Source organism: Crocodylus porosus, unplaced genomic scaffold (assembly GCF_001723895.1).
Source record: "Crocodylus porosus isolate Cpor-Errol unplaced genomic scaffold, CroPor_comp1, whole genome shotgun sequence".
Lineage (NCBI taxonomy): Eukaryota > Metazoa > Chordata > Crocodylia > Crocodylidae > Crocodylus > Crocodylus porosus.
Window position 1 is genome coordinate 96,807,501 of NW_017728906.1, and position 20,961 is coordinate 96,828,461.

The following is a 20,961-nucleotide window of genomic DNA, read 5'->3' on the forward strand; positions in this document are numbered from 1 at the left end:
CTTTTTTTTGGGTGGGGGGGGAGCATTTATCCAAGTTAAAAATAATTCAATTTAGCAAAAATTGCTGCTACTTTTGCATTTTGGGTTTTCTTATTTATCACAACAAAAACATAATCCCATTTCCAACAGCATGGTGATCAGAGCACTCAAGTGGAAAATGGATATTCCTGACTCAAAGCAGGGGTAAAAGCTAAAAGAACAAGGATTTAAACAACCTGGGACTGGCACATCCCAACTAAGCATCTTAACCCTGGGGCAGCTGTCTACCCTAAATATAAAATGCTCAGTCTCAAAACTCTCTCCTATACCTATGTGATGAAAGTTTAATCAAAATTTTCCTTGAGGGGGAAAAAATGCTTTGTTCAGAAGTTCCTGAATATCTCCCTTTTGATCACACTTTCCAACAATGGTCTGTTTACAGATAGTTTAAAAACATTTTGTTAATGAGTAACAGATGATATAAGCAGGTTACAAACAGGAAGAGCATGGGTTACCAAAGGTTAAAGCATATCAGGAGAAAATACTTTATGCAAATAATCATAAACAGCCTATTTACCCACTGATTGACAACTCATGTAAAAAAAAAAAAACCCCACAAAAACATAATAATATATTAACCCTGTAGAGATAATGTATAAATGGAAGCTTAATACAAAGTGTATCTTCATTTCTAAGTGACTACATTAAGCAGAGGTGTAGCTGGTTATTTTTATTAGGCCTGTGCGAAGTGGCTAGTTATTCACTTCAGATTAGGATTTGGCCGATTTGGAGGAAAATGATTCGATTCAGCTTATCCCCAAGTCCTTCTCTGTAGTACTGCAACCAAGACAGTCATTCCCAGTGTGCATCTGTGCATGAAGTATTCCATCCCAAGTATAGGACTTTGCACTTGTCCTTGATGAATCTTATCTGACTGATTGCGGACCATTTTTTCTAGTTTATCTAAATCATTCTGGATCCTAGCCCTGTTCTGAAGAGTCTGCAACTCTGCCCAGTCTGGTGTCATCTGCAATTTAGCTAAGCATGCACTCAGTCTCATCTTCCAAATCATTAATGAAGTTATTGAACAATATTGGGCCCAGGATGACCCTTGGGGAACCCCACTTGATAGCTCCTCCCAACTAGACATTGAACTGTTGATTACTATGATTATCCAACTACTTATCTATCCACCTTATAGTACTTTGATCTAGTCTGTATTTCCTTAGCTTGTTAATGAGGATGTCATAGGGGACAGCATCAAAAAAGTTTTGCTAAATTAAGGATATATCACATACACTGCTCTCCCCCTATCCACAGAGCCTGTCACTTTATCATAGAAGGAAACCAGATTGCCCAGGCAGTGGCGATGAGCAGAGGGTGCTGAGAGTGCTGGTGTACTCCCTGACAGGCTGCGCTCCCTGCTTACGCAAGGGGCAGAGGTGGGCAGGCAGGAGCACTGGTGTCCCCCTTGGGAGCGCCAGCCAGGGAGTGGTGGCACCAGGTAAAGTGCCACTGGCATTTCCAGGAGTGTCGTGGCCACTTCCAGGAGTGCTGCAGCCACTTCTCAGTCGGCACAATCAGCCACAGGGGAACCCTCTCCCCCCACAGCACAATTGGTGACTGGTCACTGTGGGGTCATGTGCCCCCCTGACTCAGGTGGCACTAATCGTCCATGTGGCCAGGCATGACTTGCTCTTAGTGAATCCATGCTGACTGTTCCTAATAACCTTCTTCTCCTCTAGGAGATTCACAATTGATTCCTTGAGGACTTGCTTCATGTTCTTTCTGAGTATAGAGGTGAGGTTCACTGGTCCTCAGACTTTCCTTCTTTCCTTTCTTAAAGATGGGCAGGGCGGTGTATGTTCCCTTTTCCAGTCACCTAGGACTTTGCCGGACCTCTAAGTTCTCAAATATGACAGTCAATGGCCCCCAAAATTACTGCAACCAATTCCTTCAGTACCCTTGGATACATCCTGTCTGGCCCTTAAGATAAGATAGGAGCTTAAGACATGGTTTACCCACAGATTTGGGGCCAATTTACCCATTTTGGTTAGAATTATGTTTTATCTACTGAAACAGTGATACTGGCATGGGAACCATTATGACTGCTATTGGTAGCGAGCATTCTCTATTTTCAGTATGAGAATGAGCTGTATTCAATATAAGCAGCTACATGCTAGTATAACAGTGTCTACAGTCACTGGAGTTAACTGTTAGATAGAGCTGAGTAAATATTTCTATTTTTTGGCAAGTAATAAGCAGATGTTGAAGAATAATTTCAGTTTTAAAAATGGGGTTATGGGAGAGAGAATTGAGCATTTTCAAAATGAAGTAGTTTAACTTTTTATTTCAACATGAAACCAGGATTCCCTAATCCCAGTGCTGTGCCATAATCATTGGGCTACCAAGCTGTATTGTGCCTTGCTTGCTCCTCCCATCTTTCCTTTTTTCCTATATAATGGCCCAGCTTCAGCAGAAGTAGTATAAAGTGCCCCTTTCCTAGCTTATAATCTGGTAATCGTTCTACTCTGTGATGTCAATTAAGGAGACTCAAATGACCAAACCTACCTCTTCTCAAGCTAGTACTCTAACCTCTTGACAATTATGTAGAAGGTAAGACTCAGGATCAGCACTACCAGCTATGTATTGAAAGAAAAGGGTAAACTGGGTTGCCATAGTGTTATCCACACTAGGGGCTATACCAGTATAACTGTTTCAGTAGATACAATTCAAAACCAAATGGTTAAACTAGCCCAAAATCTGTGAGTAAACCAAACTTTAAACTCTTATCTATCTAGGATTTTAATAATTTGGCCTACTGCACTAATAGATGCTGTGGGAGATCACCATTTTGTAGGACTGACCATTTTCAAATCTCTAAGTAGGACCTAAGTCTAGGAATTGCTTTCAGATTGGGAATTCCAGGTTGGTTAAGTATGCAACTCAAAGTTGCAGGCAAGTGACTCATCTCCTCTTTCTTACTAGCTAATTTAAAGCATTGCTGCCTTTTGTTATTCCCATTTCCAGGCACCTCACTCTCTCTGTGCACCATATAAGAAGTTCAGGGTTTGGCCACTCTGGTCACATCTATACAAGACACTGACTGTGTGCAGAAGTTCATTCCTACTGTGTAGTCAGTGTCACTAAAAAGATGTTCCAGGACACTGCTGCACAGAAATGCTGGTTACTGCACAGTCATTTAGTACTTGTGTATGCAAGTACTAAATGACTGTGCAGGAACAACTGTGCAATCAGTGTCTTGTATAGATGTGGGCTCTGTAGATATGGCTCCTGTATCTTGTAGAACCTAGTCTTCATGGCCCATGATCCTATGAATTTGGATTGTTTCATCAGTGCCACTTGCAATAATAAATTATGCAGCTTTTGACACCAGGAAAAACAACCCTGTAGCAAGACCAGGATTTGTTTTATTTTCTATCCAGCTTATATTGATTTTAGGATCAGAAATCTCAGCTCTCAGTCACCTGAACCCCAGGCTACTTGTGTATTTAATGCTGAGCTAATTACAAATTCCTCACAAAAGGCAATTCTATTGCCTTCAAACTCAGCTGTTATTGGAGAAAAACTTGCCATCTCATAAATACAAAGTTAAGCCAGTTTATGAGTAAGATTAATATTTCACAACTTAAAAGATTCTAGTTTGACGAAGTCTTAAAAATCTCATTAAAAAAACCCACTTTAGCCATTTTACATTAGAACCACTTAGGGATTAAGAGCTGCTTACCATTTGAGACTGAATTTCCATTTTCAGCAGTTACAGAACAGGACAGTGGATTAGATGGTTGAGTTCCATGGTTGTTTGCATTTTTATCTTGGGCTTCCAACCCAGTTTCTGATGCAAGGGGATCTTCCCTGCTTGCTAAGTTCAGATTTGTTTCAACACCTGAGACAAGAGAGAAAACAAATTGTCAGATTTTTGGTTAGTGGCCTATTTTATGTGTCCTTCTAAGTCCAGACTGGTCCCTAGTAGAAAAATATCCTCTTACTTTGAATGTAAGTGTTAATTAAATACTTAGTCCAATAGACAACTGATAAATGAGATGCATTCAATGTACTGATAAGCCAGGGAGGACCAATAATTAATTTCTTTTAATATGATGCTTTGCTAATGCTGAGGCTGCATTACTCTATGATGCATTCTTCTGCATTCCTCTGTGATGGAGATCTATAACCTGGTTTTCGGTTGCATTATTTCTTTTCATAAAAATATCAGTTTACAAAATGAAAAAGAAACTATGCTCTTCAAAAATTGCACCGCTTGCATATGCAGATGTGATAACTATATGCAGGAGTAGATCCAGGGAGATACGGCAGTGCAGGTACAGTCTCTTCCACCACTGTCCCTGACTTATCCAAATGCAGGAGGAACACCAGAGCAGCTTCTGCCTCAGTCTAACTGCAGGCTATGGCTACGTGGGGAGGTCGGCTAAACAGGAGACAGTGGTGGTGGCAGTGCACAGGTTTCTCCTTCCACTACCTGCTCCCTGCCCACCTCTCCCCTGCAGCTGTTCCCCACCAGCTGGGCACAGGGGCTGGAAGGGGAAAACTCTGTGCCTCTGCAACTGACCCTGGCCAAGCCTAGCTCCTCACACAGCTGCTCCCCACAGCCCCTTGCTGAAGCAAGGCAGGAGCAGCTCTGCTTCTCCTATGCACCCAGGTCATACAGGGACTGTAGCAGTGGTGTTGGTGGGGGGGGGACAAGAAGCTCCCTGCCCTTCATGTGCCTGCTCCCTGCCCTTTGTACGCCCACTTTCTGCCCAACTCCCTGTCAACTTGGGAGCCCCAGCCACACCTCATGCCTATCCCCCAGAGTCTGAGGGGCAGTGTGCTGCACTACCTTTAGTAAATCCTGCATCCACTCATGACTATATTATGTAGATTTTAGATTGTATTCTTATGTGCATATAGTAACCTCATCGCTGTAGGCTACGCTAAGGGCATAAGTTACATGAGTGATGGCCGCAGTATAGAAAAAAACAATGAACATCATCTCCAAGGCAGAGAAATTAAATCATCTTTCCTATAAAACCAGATCTGCCAGGATGTGTGTCTGTAGTGACCCGTGGTGGCCATGATGTGGCACTGCTTTCCTTGCCTTTCCATAGTCTTTTATGGGTTACTTGCCATTTCTTATGTGGTCCAGGGTTTGGTGCCTTAGCATTCTAGTTCTATTCCTTCCAGGACATTGATATCCCCAAACAAGGATCTCTTACTTCTATGTCCCTGGAAGGAAGCTCAGTTAGTCAGTAGGCTGTTTCATAGTCCTTTCTGTTCAAAGAAAGAAGCAAAGCTCCTCTTTCTTGCTCAGACTTGACCACACTAAGCACTCTCTTTTTACCTTCCATATCTATGCCTCTTGGATGTTCATGCCTGACACTTACACTAAGTGAGTGAGTCAGGGTTGATTTGGCTCAGTGGCCCTCATTAACTCCATCCTAGCAAATATGCCAGGTTTGCACATCCCAACACACGCTTTCCTGGGCAGGATTGTGTTGAGGATTTTAGCATTCCCTGTCTCCCATCATGACAGAAAAAATGGGATTAGAGTAAAAGCACTCATGGGGACAGGAACCACAGACTGAACTGGGGGCTGGTGTTACTTATTGTACTCAGCCACTAGTGAAGGCTCTGATCTCTGGGTACAGGATATTCCTGAGAAGGTAAATTCAAAGCCCTTTCATTGACCATTTCAATATCAAGCCTTCTTTTTCCATAACTCTGTCATGGAGAAATAATTTCCAGGTGTGGTAGAGGGTGGTGTGTTCTTATTCATTGTAGTCCTGATTCAAGACAAGATTCAAACTGGTTATTCACTAATGTATACCATAGGTACATTACTTTTTTCATCTGTTGCATTTTGCAAGGCATGCTGTAAATTTGGCTTCTTCAAGGGACTCAGGGTCAGCAGCTAACTGATGAAGTGTTCATTTCTGGTTATGAATAGCTGCATCATTCATGTAAATCAGAGCATATTGGCCGTAAGAGTAGAACACCATTAGCCATGAAAATCTGCAGGGTCCCCAGGGAGGTCAAATGGTGGTTTGAAACTGAATTGTCATATAGTGCAACAAAAACTATTTCTTTCTGGGACTCCTAAGTGAGAGGGATGTGTCAGGACCTGTTTTTTAGATGTAACGACACAACATGGTAGAGATGGCCCAACAGAACCAGTAATTCATCCACTAAAGGCATGGGAAATGATTTAAAATTTGTGATGCCACTGATCTTTGTGAAGTCATTACAGAATAGGGAGGGGGAGAAACCATCCTACTTGGTTACTAATATGATAGGGCTTCTCAGGTTACAATGCAATCCTTTAATAACACCAAGATCCAGCAAGAAGTAGAGTTCCTGCTTTACAATCTACCTCATCATATTAGGAAGAGGTTCAAACAGTCCCCTGCTTCACTCTCCTACAGATTTTTGACAAATGTTACTATTCACCAGACTTTGCTCTTAGCCCACCACTTGCTATCGCTGATTTGGCTGAGTAGTCATGGCTTAAAAGAGTCTGGCTTGAAAAATACATAAAATACAACACTGAGAATGTGGAGCAAATGTTTAACTTAGTCTTTATAATATCAGGTTGACTGCAAAGTATGAAACATATGATACGTGATATTAATTTGCCTTAAATAGAATTGTCACAGATATTTAGATGTTAACATTCAATGTTCTTGCCCAAATATTATGATTCACCTACATAATTGCTGTGCCATCTTTTATATAAAAATAATCTTGGAGAAAAAGTCTGTGGATCCCTTTTTTTGATATCCTGAAAATTTAGATTGCCCCAGAGGCTCCTGTTTACTTTAAAGGAGAAGCAGCAGCAGGGATCTCCACAGGTTGGGGAAGACTATGGGCTTGCTACAAGGGAGTAGGCAGAGACCGAAGTGCCCACTGGCAGCTACCTAGCTAGCAGTAGAAGAGTAGGGCAGGTCCCTGGTTAGGCAGCAAGAGTGTTAGCAGTTAAGCTGCCCTGGAGGCTCAGGGGCATACCTATGGCTAGTTAGGGGAGAACATGACCAGAAGGGGAGGAGCCAAGAGATATAAGCATGGGCTCCTGAGGCAGCAGGCCAATGCAGCCCTGAACTCAGCTGGGACAGGATATCCTGCCACCTCAGGCAGGTGGGAAATGAGAGCTATAAGCTATGTCAGATACTCATCAGGCTGAGAATAGGCAAAGGGCTTGACAGTAGTATGATGACTGAGAAAGGGAGTGTTTGAGTTTGAACTGGTTGCTTGGATGTTTTGGGGGTTTTTTTCCTAGTTTATACCAGAGTATGAAAATTGGCTGATAGGAGTAGATTGGAGGCCACAGGGGCGCTGCAGGGGCAACCGGAATACAGCCCTTCCATGCTCAGGGTTGCCAGGGGAGCTGAGCCAAACCAAGAGCAGCCTTGCTCTGTGTTGGGGAGGCCAGAGGGCTAAGCCGAACTGAGAGTAGTCTTTCCCTTAGTCACATACCCCAGAGGACTGAGCCAAACTGAAAACAGCCTAGCCCTGGATCAGGGATGCTAGAGGGGTTGAGCTGAAGGGAAAGCAGCCTCACCCTAGGTCAGGGACACCAGGGAAGCTGAGACAAGGCAGAAGACTGGGCCAAGGGGCACAGAGATCAGAGACACAATGAGGGCTGAGGCCAAGAGAGCTGGGCTTGAATCAGTGGGCCAGGAATGGAAGCCTGCAGCCAGAGTCAAAGGGGGCTAAAGCCAAGAGGGCTGAGGCCTCTACAACAGAACTAAACTGTGGACACAGCAACATCTGTAAATCATGGCCATGAAGACACTTTAAGAAGACTGGTGCCCTGAGGTGCTCATGGGTCCAAGAGTGACTGAAGGCTTGAAAAACAGGACTGGGGGGTCAGCCAGGTGCAGGAGAGACCCACTGACTTAAAGCAGGCTAGGGCTCACTCAGGGACCATGGGGCAGCCTCTCAAAGTAAAATAATTCCATCAAGGTGTGGCAGGTGAGAGAAAAAGGGAGGGCACACCAGGGAGCCAGAGGAGGGCAGGAGCTGTGTGGCCACCAGGCGGCATCACAGTTGCCCCTGTGGCCTGTTTCTGTTACACCCCAACATCACAAGCAAATGGAAAAATATTTTTTGTGTACCCATTTTGTAATTTTTTTTTTTCACTTACAGAAACCCTCCTTAGCAATAATGGAGTGCACCTGGAAAAGGGAAATTTTTTTGTTGTCTATTTGAAATGCCACAAAATATTATGTATAGTTACTGTCCAGCTAAGATATCATTAGTAACTAAGAAAAATAAGCAATGGATAGATATGTAGTTTGTCGTTTGGGACAAGCACCCTTATGCAGATTATTAACTGTCTCATTTTTCTCCATTCTATTACTGTGGCAATAAATATCTTAGATGCTAACTGCTGTACTAATAAAGGGAAAAGTAGGGTTACAAACCACAACCCCATAGGTGTCCCTATACATTTGTTACATACCCTAAAAATGAGGGGTTTGCCCCGAAGGAGCAATTCAGTACAACAAGGTTAGCCCTCTACAATTCACGAACAATTTGTGGAGAAAGTTAAGGGTCTCTCAAGGGCAATTCAGAGCTCCTAAGCACTTGAAGATCTACAAGGTCCCTTCCGACCCTACTTCTATGATTCTATGATAACAGGGAAATACCTAGAGGTCACCAATAGTATGTTTGAACTCCTCACTCCTTTGGAGCTCAGACACTTAATTTAGGACTGCATATGAGGCACTGTTTCTTCAAAATCTAGCTCTCCAAAAGGGAGACACCTGGCAGCTGCATACTGACAGCTTCAATGAGTTCAGGGGCATCTCATTCAGTAACACAGCCAGAAGCAGGATCTATGTTTGCTTAACTGGCTAGAGAACTTGCCCATGAAGTAGGAGGCTGTAAGTCTAGAACTCTTCAACTCCCTATCTCTCTGCTATTAGGAGAGTGCTCTAATCACCAAGCTTATAAAATGGGTTGGGTAGGGTGTTGTTGAACTGGGGCCATGGAGACTTCAGGAATGCAAGTTTCAAGGCACAAGGAGGCACAACAAGGAGGACAAGGATTCTGTAGCCCAGGGAGAAGGACACTTGTATGGGACGGTGGAGTCTTGGTTTTTGGTCACTGACCCCAGCTCTGTTTCTGTATTTAACATTAGATAGCTATTGGGTGAGTGAGCACCCTTGCCACTGACCTGCTATGTTTGGTACTGAATTCAGCACTACAAGTGTCAGTTAGGCATTTTACATGCTCTTTTGAGGCTTTATGGATGAAGATCTTGAGTGCCAATTCAGCTTGCAGAAGAACTCAGGAAGGCCTTATGTGCTGGATCTGGATCCATTCTGGGCATGCTCAGAGATCTATGTCTAGGCATTTAGCTATCTCTTCAGGGTAGCAGTACTCAACTTTTTGGCCACATAGGCCAGATGAGTGGTGTGAGGTCCTACATATCAGGATAGGGCTCCATGAGGCCTCAGTTGGTCCCCATATGCTGGAATTGAGGCCTGGGGTCCACACTGTCCCTGTCCAGCCCCACACACAAGGACTGGGTCCCTCAATGTCTCCAGTGGTAATGCATGCCAGGATTGGGTCTTATGTGCTGGGATCAGGCCCTAGGGCTCCATGCTATCTCCACTCAGCCCCACATGCAGAAATGGAGCCCTGCACCCTGGGATGGCGCCCTGGGGCCCAACTCTGTATGTCAAGATCAGGCACTGTGCAGCTCCATCCAAAAGCAACCCTGCCCAGCCTCACATGCCAGAATTGGGCCCTCCCCCTAACAGACCCCATGTGTCGCCATCAGGTTCTACATGCCAGGATCAGGCTCTGGGCCTACACACCACTCCTGCCCGGCGCCACACGCTGTCTCGCTGCCTCCCTCCCTCACTGTCATATGCTTACATCTAGTTTGGGGGCCTTGTCCCACTCCTGCCCAGACCCTTGCATTGGAAACAGGCTCCATGCCATCCTGACTGCCTAACCTAGGATTCAGGGCCACATCATCTGGCTAATACATTTTAGGGGTCCAGAAACTTGGCAACAGGGGAGCAGCGGATTTGGCCATTGTCAAATTTTTGGACCCCAGGGGAGCTCCATGGTCTAGACAGCATGACACTGTAGCCCAATCTGGCCTACATGCTGGGAGTTGAGGACTATTGTCCCAGCAACATATAGATGAGTAAATTTAGGCATATAAGGGATTTTGTGATTGCTGCCATGGAGTTGATCTGAATTTATTTTTGTTATTAAATGGGACTCCTTAAGTCCCATTTAAGTGCCTATAAGAACAATTGGGATCTGACCTACAATTCGTAGTGTAAGTCAAATTGGTATTTGAAATAATTCTTTCTTCCCCACTATATGCAGAGAAATAGGCTATAGCTCAGACAGAGTTGAGTTACTATTGTTATAGGTAGGGATATGGTTTTCTCTGATTAAAAAAAAAAAATCCTAAATTTTTGGATTTAAAAAAAGTAACCCAAAATCCACATTTTTTCATGATTAAAATGAATGTGGATATATATATATAGAGAGAGAGTGGAATTTCATTTTAATTATGGAAAAATGTGGATTTTGGGTTACTTTTTTTAATCCAGAAATTGGGGATAATATTTTATCAAAGAAAACCAGGACCCCTGGTTATAACTAACATTTTTGTGCTAATTTTATGTATTTAGGGCATTTCCATTTCCCAGTAGAACTAGAGTCTAGTAATCTAACAGGAAACTCCAGAACAAACATTAGCTAATTGTTAATAACTCTAGAGTACATTGTATCAAACATATGTTGTTAAACCTTAAACTTTGTAAATTTTCAATGACGTCAATGAGATTGAATGAGCTGTAACTTAGGGCACACTTTTCCCCTTTACTACAGTATAGCTGAAAGCCAGAAGCAATATTATGGACCAATTTAATACTCTATCCAGTGTGTGGCAGTTTTCACAGTTCCTCAAAACTGAATTGTTTTTTCCCTTCACAGAACTTGGTTAGACTTTCTACATGGATAAACCCTTGACTACATCAAAAATACTCTAAAAAATGCAATGATATGGTATATAATGGAGTTCTGACTTCCTTGTTATTTTCAAAGTTCACAGAAGAGATGGATGTTATCACTTATGGCAAAATCTCAAGGCAGTGTGTATAATAAAGAAAATCTCTTATACTGGAAAGAAAAGTTAGAATATGCCAATCATAGACATGATTATGTACTGTTGCTTTTTTTATGTAACTGTCAATACTCCACAACAGTCAAAGAAGAATTTTTCCTATTTTAGTCAAACTGTGAATTTCAAATATTTTATTATAAATGCAGAATCTTTGTCTGCATATTGATATGAATTTTCAAACACTATATGAATAGGAATGCAGCTACGTTAATATGACTACTAGCAAATTAGAAAAAAAAAGGAATAAATGGATCCATAGACCTAAGGGCCCAATTCTGTTTACAAATACCAGTTCAAGATTGACACATATTGGGCAAATAGTGGAAAAAAAGAAGCATATAGCTACTTTCCTATGTAAAATCAAAGACTATAGATTCATGGTTGATGTCTGTACTTAAAGGGATCTTCACAGAATGAACATGAAGCAATATAACAAGTTTCACTTAACTCTTTCAGCCAACCAGACTGTTTTTCTTTTGTAAAATCCTCCTCCCTAAATGGCTGTCTATTCTCTCTACTTCTCATGGTTTAAAATCATACCAGTACCCTTTTTCTCGTAAGTGAATAATACTCTTTCACGTTTTTTCTTTCCATGGTGGTGGCGCTTTTGGTTGGAGCCCATTTACAACCTGATCTAAAGCCTGCTGAAAACAACAGAAGGCTCCCACTTGCTTCAATGGTTTTTGAGCCAGGTTTATACTTTCCCTAGATGTACTGCCAAAGCACAGTGGGAACTATAATATGGGCCATGGAGACCATTTAACTCTTATCAGCACCTACTGCCAAAACTCAGAAAGGAAAAAAAAATCTGCCTCTAAGTGGCAAAAGTCAATGTCAAACTTGTTTAAGAAAAAAGAGAAAAATGAAACTGAAATCAGTAACAAAGAGTTTCTCTTTCCTCTATTTTTAAGTCTTCATAAACTGGAATTATGTTGAAAACAGTTTCTCTTTACATGGAATCAATTACATCCAAGGCTAACAATACTTTCAGTCTGTGGTCTTTGTTACTATAGCCCAAAGTTATTCTTCTTTAGCAATCTGTCAAGTGAAACCTTGCAACTCAGTCCACAAGTGTGTGTATGTTCTGGTATATATAGTAACCTGATGCTTGGGGAACATTATTGCATTTTGTTTCAAGGTCATCACAGTTTACTGACTCGGTTGTAAAGGAATGAATCATCTTGTTATTTTTATCAGAATATCAATATATTAACAAAGTAATCTGACATGGAAGAAAAGCTGAAGGATAAGCATGGCTAATGTTGAGCTACAGAAAACTCACGGAGAATATAAAACATATAATCACAGAAATCAGAAATATAATCACTTAATTATTCTCCTATTGGGTGCATGTAGACAAAACAGAGGCCCTAAATTGAAGTGGCGGGTTTTAAAAAAAGACTTTCAATTTAGGGCTGATTAAACCCCTGTGTCATGCACACACCCCACTGACTTACCTGCCTCTCCAGCATGGAGGGGAGGGAGAGCTGCCAAGGTGGTTGCTGGGGAGGAGCTGGTGTTTCCCTCTGCAGCAGTGGTGGCCCCTGCAGGCACCTGGCTTGGGTGGTCCAGGGGGGGCACCGCAGCCATGGAGGGAAGCACCAGGCCCCCACACAGCTCAGGCAGGCAGTTTCCAGGGGCAAAAGAAAAAAAAAGATCAGAGGCTCTTTGCTTTTCTTGGGCAGAGCTGCTTTCCCAGGCTGCTGTCGGGCTGTCTGCAGGGCTTCCTGCAGAGCTGTGGAGCTGCATGCAGCCCAGTGCTTTGCTCTGCAGCTGTAGGGGCAGCAAACTAAAACTCCTCAAAGGAGTTTGCTGTGCCCAAGACATTTAAGGCACATTACACCACTGAATTTCCTATAGCAGCTGAAATGAATGTGCAATATGCCACTGAGGCTCGCAAACACTGACATCATTAAAGCGGTGCAAAAGCATTTAGCCCACTTTAAAGTGCTGTGCACACATGTCTCTCGTTTCATCTACACACAGCCATTGTGGCTGACTCGCCTTCCTGCTCTACACTGAAGTAAAATTTGAATGGTGTCCCCAGGTTCATAAGAGAGAATGGCTGGAAGGGACCTGGTAAGTTGAAACCCTTGATCAAGGCAGGATCACCCCTGGTTAAACCATCTCAATAAGGTGTTGGTCTATTCTGCCTTAAAAAGTTCCAAGGATAGATCCCACAACATCTCTGGGTAGCCTTTTCCAATGCTTAACTTCCCATGTAGTGAGGAAGTTCTTTCTAATATACAGCCTAAATTTCCAGTGCTGCAATTTAATACCTTTTCTCCTTGTCCTGTTCCCGCAGATGTAGAACATTGTTTCTCTCTCTCGGATTTACCCCTTGAACTGAGTTGCCTTTGGGGCTCTCCATGTGGCATGCATGGATATTCTCCCAAATCAGATTTACTCCTATGGTGTTTAGTCTCTATTTGTAGCTAGGATGAACCTGGGTCCAGTTTTGTCATTTTTTATATTTGATATACATGTATTTTTATAATTCCATTATGTAAGTGGAAGATAATTAAATGAGGTACTTTTCACACACCCAAGGCATTGTTTCTCTGAAATGGGGGCAACAAACCCCTCTACAGAAAAAGCATCTGAGAGAAATGGCCCTCTAGCCAAGGAAATTACAGGTAACCCAAGGTGACCAGAACTTTTTCAAGGATTTGGTGACTCATGAACAATTAGAATAAAGTTGAGGTAGGGGGGAGGAAGTGCTGACCTTGGAGGCTTTTAAAGACTAGCTGGGATATAATGAATATTTTTTGGATCCTAGGCTTTGGGGGTTCAATGACCCCAGCAGCCAAAACCATCAGAATCAGCAGGAAAGCTGAATTCTGCAGATACTGGAAGGAGTTTCAGGAGAATTAAGGTGTAGCTATAGGAAAGAGTAAGAAATTTTTCTTGTGTTTTTATTTATGTCTCCAAACCTATAGTCAGTTTTGCTTATCTAATTCTTATCATCTATTGAATAAGTTCCTTTGCTGTTTTTTCTCCTTACCTGTGGAAAAAGTGATTATTGTGTGATTCACATTCCAGGCTAGCCCTTTCTACAGAAGGGTGGCTATAACATTTCTTTCACAACCAAATATAGTGGCCACCTGAGGCTGGAAGAGATTCCCTTACTGCAGCTTCATGGTCTAGTATAAAGGTAGTGGAGCTGAGGCTTGCTGGGGTAAGGAGTCATCCCAGGGCAACCTTGGCCTGTTCTTTATGGCACATGGCAGGACCGTGGGGAGAAACCTGGAGTGTAAGGGTCCCTTGTGGAAGAGTTCATGATAATCCTCTTCCTCTTTCAGGTAACAATTCCCCACTCAGTCTTCCCTTTTTCAGATTCAGTAATCCCAGTTCTTTCAGTTTTTGTTGACTTACCCTGTACTTTTTCTAGCCTGTGCACACCTTTCTTGATGTGTGGTACCCAAAACTGGACACAGTACTCCAGACTAGTCCTCACCAATGCCGAATAGAGTAGGAGCAGCACTTCCCTTGATTTACAAGTCATGCTTCTATTAAAACAACACAGATGCTGAGATTCAAGAACAGATCAGAAGTTTTGGAGATGAAGAAAGACTTTTGTTTCCTCTGGGTAATATTTAAATGGAAGTTCAGTTTAGAGAGAGAGCCTAACCTTCAGCACATTCACCCTCCCTTTCTTGCTCAGGCAAAAGATATAGCTTGTACCCTTTTACAACTGTATTGTCTCTTTTTATCTGAGCAGGAAATGGAAGGTGTGTGAACTAAAGATTAAGCTATGTTCCTAGTCAGCTGTGAAAGGGTTAAACATATGTAGTTGCTGCTACTGCACTCTGCTCCTCCTCCCATTCCACCATTCCTCCAGAAGTAAGTAATTCCACACCTTCCATTTTGCCAGAAGAAAGCTCATGAGGCTCAACAAGGACGAGTGCAAAGTCCCGCACTTAGGACGGAACAATCCCATGCACCAGTACAGGCTGGGGACTGACTAGCTAGGCAGCAGCTCTGCAGAAAAGGGCCTGGGGGTTATATAGTGAACAGTAAGCTTAGTATGAGCCAGCAGTGTGCTCTTGTTGCCAAGAAGGCTAACGGCATACTGGGCTGTATTGGTAGGTATACTGCCAGTAGATCAAGGGAAGTGATTATTCCCCTCTCTTCAGCACTGATGAGGCCACATCTGGAGTACTGTGTTCAGTTCTGGACCACCCACTACAGAACAGATGTGGACAAATTGGAGACAGTCCAGCAGAGGGCAACAAAAATGGTGAGGGGACTGGGGGACGTGTCTTCTGGGGAAAGGCAGAGGGAACTGGTCTTATTTAGTCTACAGAAGAGAAGACTGAGGTGGGATTTAAAGCAGCCTTCAACTATCTGAAGGGGGGTTCAACAGAGGATGGAGCTAGACTGTTCTCAGTGGTGTCAGATGATAGAACATGGGGCAACAGTCTCAACTTGCAGCAAGGGAAGTTTAGGTTAGATATTAGGAACAGTTTTCTCACTAGAAGGATAGTAAAACACTAGAACAGGTTACCCAGAGAGGTGGTGAAAGCTCCATTTTCGGAGGCTTTCAAAACGCAGCTAGGCAAAACTTTGGCTGGGATGATCTTGTTGGGGATGGTCCTACTTTGACCAGGGGGTTAGACTAGATGACCTCCTGAGGTCCCTTGCAACCCTAACTTTCTATGATTCTATAATTCACTGTGGATAGGGGCATGGTGGAGAGAACAAAAAAGAAGCAGCAACCATCTTACAATGTCTCTATACTTCGATTCCAGGCAGTAAATCAGCTTCCTCGCTTAACACACCCCTCCTCCCCCAATTTTGGAGGACTCATTTGGGGGGAAATGGTATGTAGGTATGCAAGTAAATGCAGTAATGAGGAGGATGGGCAGGCAACTAAAACTTATAAGTCCATAAGTGAAGCTCATGCTTCACTGCAACTTGTAGTCAGTATTCAATGTGCTGAGAAACTTAAAAAAAGCCAGCTCCAAAAGATGTACAAGAGTAAGGAATCCAGGAGATGTTACTGTCTTGTCTATAAGCAGGAAGACCTTGAGGTTTTCGCTTCATGTTCATGGACTGAAACCAGCTATAGAGTTGTGACACATTTTCAAGCACTAATTTTTACAGCAGGTTAGTTTTTTTATAGCTGGTCTGGCATGGGCATCTAGGTGCATGGTTAATACCACAAAAGATACAAGTTTGAGGCAGAAGCACTGTCAGATTCCAATGAATCTGCAAATTTTGCTAATTACCTTGTTACATATGGACATGTAAAAAGGAAAAAGTGATTTTTATCTTGTGAGAATTACTTTGCACCTGTGCCTGGTCTAAATAAATGGTGTAATTAACCAGTTAACTGTGTAGTATATGTAATGTGTAATGAAGACTAAGGAGCCTTAGTCTTCACAAAATGAGGTAACTTCTAATGGGTATCCCTGTTCTTCCTTACTGAAGGAGTGACACCAGAAATTACCTGAATTCTAAGGATTAGTGGGGATTGACCCTGAATATTTGGTATGTTTAGAAAAAAAACCCAACAATTTTTATTTGGACTTTGCTGATTATTCAAAATGGAAATGTTCCATGAAGACCGATTTTGACCAAAGTTGTTGAAGGAAATCTGGAGAGAAGAAAGTAAGAATGTCTTGCATCAAAAGCTTGTCTAACTCCATCCCAGATACATAGCTACATAGTTGGTTCAATAAAAGATATCACCCTAAGAAATCCTTGCCTCTCAGATAAAATATAACCCCATTTTTTTTCCTTTAATCTTTTTGTTCCAGCTTTAGCACATCATTCTGAGATTCCCATTTTGTCTGGACCTGGAGTTAAAAAAATTCCATTTCAGCAATAGAGCATCACTCTTGTCATCCTTCCTTGTCTGGCTTTGCATGGGATGAGTGTCCATTGCTTCAGTTTATCCACATGAAGTCATAGGGTGACCTGCTGCATCATTGACTGAGTGTTTACTTTGCTTGCTTGATGCAAGAGATAGACTGAGGCATTTTATTCTTGGCTGAACAATATGTAGTAGGCTGAAGTCTGTCAAGGCAGGATTCCCCTCACCTATTATCATGTACTGCCTGTCTCACCTCATAGCTGAGCTGCTGGCTTGACACTGCTGTGTGAGGCACAGTAATTATTTATTGATTTATTTCACCTCACAAAGCCTGCCTTTACAGCAGCAGTTGTCTGAGGGGACAAAAAACAGTGTCCTGATGCTGCTCCTAGGACAAGCAGCGATGAACTTGCATCATTGCCCCCAGAGCCCCCCTTGCAGAGCTGTGAAAGTGGAACTACTAAATGTAATGTGAAGCTGATTGGAAAGCAATCTTCCACTGAGCAATTTAGCACGTAGAAAAAGGAAGACTATTTCTGGTTTGTTGGGGGAAGAGCTTGTTGTGAAAGCTCTGTAGCATCAATACCAGAGAAAGAAGGGAGGGCAGCCAGGCCACAAGGAACAGGAGTCAACAGAATCCCAGCAGGGGAAAAAAAAGATCAGGTTCATTACTTTTTTTTTTTTCGATGAAGTCTGCCTTCCCGGGGCTGCCTGTGTGGGTTTCCTGCACAACTTCTGAGCCATGCAGAGCCCAGTGCTTCTCTCTGTGGCCGTAGGGCAGCAAACTAAAACTCCTCCGAGGGGTTTTAGTTTGTTGAGCCCCAAAGTCATTTAAGGCACATTACGCTGCCGAATGTCCTACAGCAGCTGGAATTAATGTACAATATGCCACGGACGTGTGCAAACACCAACGTCACTGAAGTGGTGCAAAAGCATTTAACCCACTTCAAAGTGTCATGCACACATGCCTCTCACTTCATCTACACACACCCTGTGTTTACAAGTACTAACCTATAGCAAAGTTAATTAGTTTACTGTGGCCTAATTGGGCTGCTCATGTAGATGCTGAGACTTTACTGTGGAGCTAATTAGGCAGCTCTGCAGTAAATGTCTCATGTAGATGCATCCCATGATGGCTAACATACACCACCTACTACTACTAAAAGGTTATCCTATGACATAACATTACAGGTAAAACAGTCTATTATTTTGATTAAGAGTAATTGCTACTTCGTACTGATTGAAACATCTTTTCTTTGTCAGTGTCCTGTATCTGTATTGTAATGAAATGATTTGAACTCCTGCACAAAGTGTCAGGAAGCCCTTCAATCACTATAGCTGGTTCTGTGTGGCACACTGCCTGTTTAGAGACCTGCAGGAGTTGCAGAAAAGGCCAGGCTATTAGACAAGTGATTCTTGAACTTTTTAGACACCTCTCTGTAACATATCTGAATTTAGTGGTACCGCATTCAAAAATTAATTAACTTTGTTTTTGAGTACAGAAAAATAATAGAGCAATTTTTCTGTTGCAAAGAATTCAGGAAGACGACAGCAGGCCAGAATGTTTTTAGGCACTCTGACTGAGAATCCCTCTGTAAGATGAAGGTGGTGGCACTGTAGTTTGCATAGGTCTGTATCTCAGTGGATATCTGAAAAGCAGAACATCTTAGCTTAGGCAAAGTGCTGCATTAACATTGTTATATTGAAAACCTTTCTCTGCATCCTTCTTCAGCTTGTAATGTGGACTTACCCTGTATGATCAGAGAAGCAGTGGTAGGAAAACAAGGATAGGCACAGACAGCCAAAAAACCCAGGATAGGCAAAGACAGCAGTCTCAAAATTATACCTGTTCCATCTCTCCTCATGAATATACTAACTGATACCATACAGAACTTCGATCAGTTCACAAAGCTGGTAAATGCAGTGGTTATGGGAATCAGCCAAGTAATTTCCTTGATGTGCTTCCTGGGGCTAAAACTCACACTGAAACAAGTGAATCTTTTCTTTCAGGAACCAAGGGTAGAAACAGAAGCCATGGATATATCCTGCCATAGCAGACCTGCTTTGTTGGGCAACACACATTGCCCCATATCTCACATCAGGCTCTTTGACCAATGCAGGACAAGGGGCAATATGTTCCTCTTATCCAGGTATTCCCTAGGTCCTTTGCTGCCCTGCGCTGTGTTCTTGATCTACACCTCATGTGGAGGTATGGGTTAGCATGGGTCCCAGCAAGGAGGTGCAGGTCTACACAGGATCCAGGGAATTCCTGGTGCCCTATGCCAAAGGCATGCATCAGTGTGAATCCTGCCATGGAGGCATGTAGTTCTTGGAACTCCCCAGTCCTCTGCTGCCCCATACCTTGCCAAGGCCCGCACTGATGTGTGCTTCACATGGCAGCATGGGGAGCACAGATTCTAGCATGGGGCATAAGGAGCTGTGTGGAAGCCAAGGAATCTCCAGCACTCCCTGCCTTCATGGTGGTCAGAATGGGTCCTGGCCAGAAAAGAAGGACCAAGAAAGCTGTGAGTCCTTTGTTAACAAGCCAGGGGGAACTCCTAACTGAAGATACAAAAAAGACAGAGGTACTCAGCAACTACAAAAAATTAAGCTGACAGACACCAGGTATCTGTTCAATTATCTAGATAAAGGAGGGAGGAGATAACAGAAAAGATGGTCAAAGAGCTTTTGTTGGGTCCGAATGGATTCAGGCTAGCAGGGCCTGATGAGCTTCAACCCAAGGTTCTGAAGGAACTGGCAGAGGAGATCTTTGAGCTCTTGGCAATGATCTTCATGAAGTCATGGGAGAAAGGCCAGGTACCAGAGGACTGGAAAAGGGCCAGTATTGTGCCCCTCTTTAAAAAGGCAAGAAGGAGGACCTGGAGAACTACAGACCAATTAGCCTGACCTCAATACCTGGGAAGTTAGTGCAGCATACCCTAAAGAAGGCCATTTGCAAGCATCTGGAGGAAGAAAGGCTAATCATGAGCAGCCAGCATAGATTTATGAAAAACAAATAATGTCAAACAAGTTTAATCTTCTTCTTTGACAAAGTAAGTATTTGGTTGGGTGAAAGGAAAGCTGTGGTATAGCTTTGGACCTCAGCAAGGGTTTTAACAAGGTCCTGCATGACCTTCTCATAAACAAATTGGAGAAATGTGGGCTGGATAAAACTACTACGAGGTGGATAGATAACTGGCTCAATAGCTATAAGTAAAGGGTCCATGTCAGACTAGCATGAGGTTTTATATAGGGATCTGTCCAGGGCCTGGTCCTGTTCAACATGTTTATTAAAGACTTAGATGCTAGAACAGAAAGTTTCTTGAGCAAGTTTGCAGATGACGTGAAACTGGGGAGTTTGTGAACACATTGGACTATGCAAGCACAATTTAGAAGGACCTTGATAGACTGGAAAGTTGGACTAGAGCTAACAGGATGAAGTTTAATGCAGACAAATGCAACGTATTGCACCTCGGGAGGAATAAACAAAAACACAAATACAAAATGGGGGATACCTGGCTGGATGGCAGCTCTGTGGAAAAGGACTTGGGAGTCTTGGTAGACCACAGACTCAATATGAGTGTGTAGTGTGATGTATACACATAAAACACAAATGCAATTTTGGACTGCATTAACAGAAGCATTAGGTACAAAACACAGGAAATGATAGTGCCTCTCTACTTGGTACTCATTAGGCAGTGTGTGCAGTTCTGGACTCCGCATATTAAAAAGAATGTAGAGAAGTTAGAGATGGTCCAGAGGCAATAAAAGTGATCAAGGGCTTAGAAGGCAAGTCATATGAGGAGAGGCTGAGGGAGCTAGGCATGTTCAGTTTGTGGGAAAGGTGCTTAAGCGGGGACATGATAGCAGTCTTCAAATATCTGAAAGGCTGCCATAAAGAAGAGGCAAAGCACCTTTTCTCTCTTGCTACAGAAAGAGACATGGAACAATGGCTTGAATTTGCAGCAAAGTAAATTTAGATTGGAAGAAC

The 20,961-nt window shown here is 42.8% G+C and overlaps 1 protein-coding gene across 1 annotated transcript in view; it reads right to left on the reverse strand.

Annotated features, from left to right (window-relative positions):
- The window catches only part of MYO16 (myosin XVI), a 484,140-nt gene that overhangs the window by 28,921 nt on the left and 434,258 nt on the right, over positions 1-20,961 (reverse strand). The window contains exon 32 of the mRNA XM_019529669.1: positions 3,728-3,886. Coding sequence (XP_019385214.1) covers positions 3,728-3,886 — 159 coding nt within the window. The remainder of the gene's footprint in view (positions 1-3,727; positions 3,887-20,961) is intronic.